This window comes from Erithacus rubecula (genome assembly GCF_903797595.1).
Source record: "Erithacus rubecula genome assembly, chromosome: 9".
Taxonomy (NCBI): Eukaryota; Metazoa; Chordata; class Aves; order Passeriformes; family Muscicapidae; genus Erithacus; species Erithacus rubecula.
Window position 1 is genome coordinate 10,506,592 of NC_136660.1, and position 7,488 is coordinate 10,514,079.

The window sequence follows — 7,488 nt, forward strand, 5'->3', positions numbered from 1 at the left end:
GAAAAATTAATAAAAAGAAATTAATAAAAATAAAATAAAAATTAATTTTTAATTAATTAAGAAATAAATGAATGTGTTTTGTAGCATAATATGGAAGAGGAAAGTCTGTGTCTCAACCAAAAAAAACCACCTGCAGACAATAGGAACAGTATGCTTGAGTGGTGGCAATAACAACCATTACAGGTTTGTTGGAGAGGAGGCTGTGTGTCTCCAGCAGGGTGGAAGGCAAGGGAGGCTGGCCCGAAAATTGGGAGAGTGTGACAGGCTCTGAACCCTGCAATTCACACATGGGTCAGGCACCCTAGGACAATTGGATCAAATGGAGCATGACAGACAAGTTAAGGCATTATTATGTCTTCTTTATGGAAGTATATTTGTGTGTGTGTGAGAGAGGCAAACACAGACAGAAGGGAATGTGGCAAGAGAGCCAGAGCATGCAAGAATGTGCAGACACTAAACATGTTTACAGTAAAGCAGTTAATCTGAAAATTTCCCGGTGGAGCTGGCAGCAGCAGAGCAATGTGCCTCAGTGCCCTGACCAGGACATGCCCTTGCCCTCCCCCAGATTGCTCTGGCAAGCTCTCCTTGGGCTTTGCTGCTGGGGCAAAGAGTGCCTGCCCCAGTGCTGAGCACAGCTCTGCTGTGGGGTGAGGCACAGGGTGCCCAGCCAGCACACACAGCTCAGCCCTGTGCCTGCCTCCAGTGCTTGTGCTCAGGCACCACAAGCAGCAGAGAAATGTGCAGCTCCTGCCTCCCCTGGAAAGCACTGCTTGTCCTAAGTTTAGCTGTTCTTCTTGCAGGTAAGATGTTCTTAATATGACTAACGATTATGTAAATAGGGCAGTCTTAGGGAAATGAAGGGCCTGCTTGGGAACCCAGCCCCAAACAGGTGTTCACATTGCTGTTCCCGACAAATCCATATTTGTACAGATTATTCACATTTGGGCCCTGATCACCTCAGGTATACGAGCTAGTACTAGGACAGTGGGATAGAATACAAGCAGGATAGAAGGACAGTTCCTCTGAACATGTGGTATTTGGGGTTTGTTCATGTGCCAGGAGGGACTGTGACCTAGCTAAGTACCTGCTTCTGCTTGTCTTTTAGATTTCACTGAAACTGGAGCTTTGGCTGATCTGAGTGAATGCAAGAGTGCAACTATAGATGATGTGAATGAGAGTCTCAAGGTAAGAGGCTGGCTGCCCCAGGGCTGGCTGCCCCAGGGGCTGTTCTGCATCCCCCTCCTGTGCTGGGAGCTCCTGCTGTGTCTGCTTGTGCTGGCAGGGCAAGCACAGCTCGTGTATTGCTTTGGCAATGCACAGAGTGTGTGCTGAGGAGGGGACCCACATGCAAGAGCAGAAAAACATTAGTGTCATCTGACTTACCACAGCTTTTGTCCTGCTACTACTAGTCCAAAAAGTGCCTGTTATTTTCCAGTTTTGTCCTGCTCCAGATATATGAAGTAACTTGAACATAAGCAATATAGCAAGATAGGTAAAAATAGCTACCTAGAAATAGGAACTTCTTTATTTACATGTGCTCACAGATAGGTTAATTCTATAGCTCCAAAGTCTTTCCTTTTCAGCTTAGCCTTTTTCTCCCCTAACTCCACAGAAATATTCAAAATGCTTGCCTGATATGATTGCCAAGGGTGAGAAAGCTTCAATCAATTTACTGGCGTGGACACTGCAAGAAACACTCGACCTGCTGCGCCCTGCTCAAGAGCAGTGTGAGCCCCTCCTGAACCACCACTGGGCAGTGAACAGAGTGGAGTGGAGAAGCACAAAGGGAATTTTTTCTTATGCAGAACGAGCCAAGTGCCTGCAATTCTTTTGGGGAGGAGTGGTGTAATATAAAAGCGCTGGGGCTGGGGGGCACAGAGCACAAACAGGGTCCTGCTGTCCCTGCAGCCAGGCACTGGTGTAGAGCAGCAGCACAGCCACAGGGCCAGCAGTGCCTGCTCTGCCCTCCAGACACAGCCTCTCTGCTGCCTTGGCATGCCAGGCATATTTTCCCAAGAAATATTTGGATAGTTTGGGCCACAACAGCACTGAATGTCAGTGCTGTGAATGCAAATGCCACAGTGAGCCGCCCCTAAAGTGCAACTGGGGCTGACCCTGCTGTCACTGTGACAAGTGAGGGGAAAATTCGGTGGGTGTGGCCAAAAACAAAAACAAAAAAACAAGCAAAAACCAAAAAATAACAACGTGGGAAAAGAAAAAATTTAAACAAGCAAAAATGCTTGCTTTTGATAATGCCAGCTAGTTGAGACATGAATTTGCTTGGGAAGGGGAGGCTTTTATACCTACTTTCACTCTCATTATTGTTTTCTTGCTCTCTTCCTTTCTTCTTTTTATCATCCAAAAGTTTGCAAGCAGCTAACTCCATGCCCACGCCCAGTGGCCCCAAAAAACGGGGGGCTGGTGTGTGTGACCATTGACAGCACTCAGTACTGCAAACCCATGTGCAACAAGGTAACATTGCTGCCTTACTGCGCTGTGCTGCTGCACCTATTCTATTCTATTCTATTCTATTCTATTCTATTCTATTCTATTCTATTCTATTCTATTCTATTCTATTCTATTCTATTCTATTCTATTCTATTCTATTCTATTCTATTCTATTCTATTCTATTCTATTCTATTCTATTCCATTCCATTCCATTCCATTCCATTCCATTCCATTCCATTCCATTCCATTCCATTCCATTCCATTCCATTCCATTCCATTCCATTCTATTCTATTCTATTCTATTCTATTCTATTCTATTCTATTCTATTCTATTCTATTCTATTCTATTCTATTCTATTCTATTCTATTCTATTCTATTCTATTCTATTCTATTCTATTCTCCTACAAGTGCTTATTTGGTAAAGCCTAATTTTGCTTGCTATACTTTTTTTATATCACTCAGGGCTGGGAGGGGTTGCAGTGCTCTTATTTAGCAGTTTCTTCCCCTTAAGACAGTGCTTGTTTCTTTTCTCTCCATCACTGTCCCCCAAGGGTTATGACTTTGGGTTCCTCAGAAGCAACAGGCTGTATGAAGTGTGTGGCAATGCCACTGGGTTTTCCTGGACCACGCAGCTCATCGGGGGAAAGGCACTGGCTGTCTGCAACCGTGAGTGCTTCTCAGATAAATCTGTCCATGAGGACACAGGGCTCCCTCTCTGCTGTTCAAAAAAATAGGAGGAAAGAAAAGTTTCTCTTTTTGTGACAACCTTGTCATGTGTGACGTAGTGAGAGCCAGTGCTGAGCTGGCAAACTGATGAGTAAGAAAACACATTAGCTTTAATACGTGAAGGCATTGCTGTTTCATCATGGGGCAAATATGACTTTTGTGGGAAGATGGACCTGTTTGTTAAAAAACCAGTAAATTGGTATCACCCTAACACAAACCCATGTTTCACAAGGGCTGTGTGACCCACTGGACAGACAGCAATAGGGCATAAAACTGTTTATCTTCCAACAATACTTGAAGAATCTCAGCCAAATTGTCCAACAGCTGTATGTACACACAATAAAGGCCAGCAATGCTCTCATCTTCATGGCAGCCCAAGGACTGTAAGAGTGCTCCCATTGCATCCACTGCTCAGTCTGTGACCCAAAGCAGGCTGTGTGACTCTGTTGTCATTTCCTTAATTCAAAAATAAGTGTGTATATAGATACACAAAAGGGCCACCCTTCCTCTTCTGTGCTTAATGGAGAATATTTTACTTTTGAAGTGCCTAGTTGCTAGAGCAGTGGTGAGTTGTTTTCCAAGGCTTACTGAAAGCAATCATCTAGGCACTTCTATTCCAAGCTGAAGACTTCAGTCTAGAAAACGGGAATGCCAGCACATGTTTTTAAAGATCAGGACAAATATAAGCTGAGTAATTCAACTGCCTATATAGGTATAGATGATATAGATATAGATGCAGATGATATAGATATAGAGATATAGATATAGATAAATAGATATAGATAGAGATGATATAGATAGATAGATATAGATATAGATATAGATAGATATATTTGTTTGTTTATTTATTTATTTATTTATTGTCATCTTTATCTTTCCCAGCCTCTGAGATGGCCATCAGTGGAGCTAAATCTGCCTATTTCCCCAGCAACAGCACCTGTGTGCACACCCTTGCCTCCCCTGAGGCTCAGGCAGAGCAGCTGAACATCTTCCTCCAGGAGATTTCAGAGCAAGGCATCGACGTCTCCGTCCGGGACCAGGGGGCTGATTGCATCCTCTGTGGTTACTGAGCCCAGCCCAGCCTGCTGCTCGTGGGCTGCAGAGCAGAGCAGGGAAATCATGGCTCACACATGTAAACACACAGCTTTTATCTAGCTGAAGGGCTGCAGGTCACAGCCATGGCCTCAGCTTTGGTGTATGGGTATACGGGCTAAATCTGATCCCACAGCTCATGGCAAAAGAGTTTCAAAGAAACAAGACCACTTTTGTGGCTTGAATTTGTCTAGCTGGAATTAAATAAGAAGAAAAGTTTTTTAATGGATGCCTTCCCATTGGCTTAACTTCTTCAGGGTCTCTAAGGTAGTGATAACATTGATTTTTATCAGAAATTGTCCTGTGTCAGCAGCAATCTTTACTAAGAAAGGGACATGATTCTATTCACTTTTACAGCTCCCAGTTAATCACTATTATTGCTCTGATGAGCATTAAAGCTGTGTAAGTCACAACAGCTCCTGGCTGTATGGGTATCATACCTTATTCACTTGCTTGCTTGGCTGGGGCTTAGAACAGCAGCAGAAAACCTGTCCATTCTCCACCTGGCACTAAGTGAAAGTGAAGATCAAAGACAACTTAGCACTGGTGATCCAGCTTATTTGTGGAGCTGTAGCTACTAAACAATGTGCATGTGAATTATTATGAAATATAAACAAGACTTTTAGTAACTGGTTGTTTTTTGTTTACAGTGGAATCTGTGCTTGGGGTAATATTTTAATTTTCTTCTGTTGAGCAAACAGTGAAGCTGTAGATCTGAAGACAGACAGCTCATCTGTTTGTGTTTCCTTTTCCTTATTTTACCTTTTCCCTATTTCTGTCGATCTCTCAGACACAGACAACATTGTTTTGTGGTACATGATGTAAAATTAACCTTTACCTCATTAATCAGATAAATGATTCAAATATATATAGGCATACTTATATTTCAGACTCAGAATTGAGTCATTACAAGCAGAAAAACCCATAAATAACCCCAGCTGCTTTAACCCAGAAGCAGACAGTCACATGACAATGAGTGGAACAGACAATTACACCAGAAAAGGGATGAGTTGGCTGCTTTGTCTGCTTATAAACCATGTGGCAGTAAATTAGGTAATTGTGTTGGAGACAAAAGTGCTGTCATCTTAAAGAAAAACAGTGAGTTATGAATCACTGGGTTTTGGGTTTTTTTTAATTGTATTTATTTATGGCAAACAAATGATCTCCATCAAATTAAATAATTGTTTTTAAGTCTTTCCAGAAAAAAATCATTATCAACCAATGCTCAGATAAGATATCTGGAGTACTTTACAGTGTAATTTTCCTGGTGGTGCTAAACCCTTTTTTTTTTCTCTCAGTTTTGTTAATTTATTCTAGTGAGTTTCCAAACCAACCAACAAAAGAAAACTCATATTTTATTTCATGAGGATATCAAGATAGTAAACTAGCAGAAACTGTTTCATTTGTGGATCAGAATCGTCATAGTGTCATGCAGAATTAGGCTGGAAAGCTTTAATTATCATATGTCATGATATTAAGCTGGAGATTGGGTTGCTGGGGTGCTCTTCAAAAACTTTCAGAGGAGAAGTTTTCTTCTATTCCCACCACCTGAGTTCTTATTTCATATGAGACAGGGAGTTGACTCAATAAATCCATATGACACAGTTGAAAACTAAAGTAAATTTAATGGTGTCATTTCCCTGAGTATATTTGCATATTTTAATTCATGTAAATGGTTGCTGTGTGTTTGCATTAACTTCTTCTTGGTGTCTGGCCTGGCCTGCCTGAGCATTGGACCATTCCTTGTGCTCCTGCTCTAGCCCCAGGATGGAGTAGGCTTTGTTCTGGCACTAGGGGGTTGGGGAGAGAGGAAAATTCATACAGAAGGAAAGAATTTAAGAACATTTTAAACCATTAAGTTTTCAGATCAAACAACAGAAGCAGGGAGGTTTATTTATTGAAACATTCTCTGAAATTTTATTTTTTGCTAAGGTTTTGCAATACAACCAGACTAAACTACTGCCTCCCCAGAGTATCCTGCATGCCTTTGATAAGTCCACCTGTCAGTCAGCTGAAGGCTTTGATAATATTTACAGTGTAACTACACAGAGGGAGGCTTTCCTGACATTAATTAAGGGAATACAGTGCTGCATTAGCCTTGCTTGTCTTTCAGTCCATTATAACACAAGAGAAGAGCTCAGTCTAGGAACTGAGCCAACAACAGTAATTACAACTGTAGAAATGTGCCCCAAAGTGTGTATTCTGTCACCATCTGTTGAAACCAGGTGGGGCAGTGATCCTTATCTCTGTGGGAGATATCTTCTGCTAATAGGCCATCTGTGAAAACCATTGGGGCAGTGTTTTTTATCTTTCCCATGACCCATCCTTCCTCCAGGGAGATATCTCCTGTTAATGGGCCATTGAGTCCCAGTGCATGACTGATAAAACTACATCATCCCACTGGGAGATGCTCCAGCCAGGGGGAGGAGCCAAGCATTTCCTACCTAGATAAAAACAAATTTCAAACACCAAAAGCAGCCCTTAAACCCTGGTTTCCAGAGGGCAAGAGCTACCAGACCTTTCTACAGGATCACTCCTTCAACAAGACCACTTCATCTGGACTGCTGCCACCACACTAACTAGTAGGGTGTCAAGTTGTATTCTGATTCTGTCAGTGTTTTTACTTTTATTCTATTGCATGTATGTTATTTTTCTCCTTTTTCCTGTTAAATTGTATTTTTAATTTGGAGTCTCTCAGTGGTTTTGTTTTCAAAACCATTGCAACAACGCAGCCAAGAAATGGAAGGCAAGGTGCTGAGAGCCGCAGCTCCTCATGACAAAATCACACATGCTCTCTTTTCCCAGGAGCTTAGTAGCAGCAGACTGGTAGGCCCACAGTTTTTGGGGTTCCTGAGAGGTGTCCCAGTGAGCCATGCTCCGGGCATGGTGGCAGCAGGGCTGGCTCACACCGAGCCCTGCAGCGAGATCTGCGGCGCTCGCCTCATCCTGCAGAGCACCACCGCAGCGGGGGGCAGCAGCATCAGCACGCTCATCACCAGCACTGCAGCAACAATCACCAGCAGGATTTCCCACGGGGCCAGGACTGTTCCCACCATGATTTCCTCCATGTCACGAGGCTGAAGCTGCAAAGCAAAAAATGTGTTTCATTATTTACTTGCAAATAGGAATTATGTCTGAATAGATGTGCTTGTTTTAGCCAGCATGGGAGTGTCAGCCCCTTTGGCCTATTCCTTTCTCAGCCTGAAGAATAAACCCATTT

At 42.8% G+C, this 7,488-nt stretch overlaps 1 protein-coding gene across 1 annotated transcript; it reads left to right on the top strand.

Annotated features, from left to right (window-relative positions):
- Positions 1 to 660: 660 nt before the first annotated feature.
- On the top strand, positions 661 to 4,497 carry LOC306804956 (uncharacterized protein). The gene is made up of 6 exons (XM_079312185.1): positions 661 to 800; positions 1,106 to 1,185; positions 1,613 to 1,727; positions 2,366 to 2,472; positions 3,002 to 3,116; positions 4,059 to 4,497. The coding sequence occupies exons 1-6, from the start codon at positions 737 to 739 to the stop codon at positions 4,244 to 4,246; spliced, it is 669 nt and encodes a 222-aa protein (XP_079168311.1). The 5' UTR covers positions 661 to 736; the 3' UTR covers positions 4,247 to 4,497.
- The last annotated feature ends 2,991 nt before the right edge of the window (positions 4,498 to 7,488 follow it).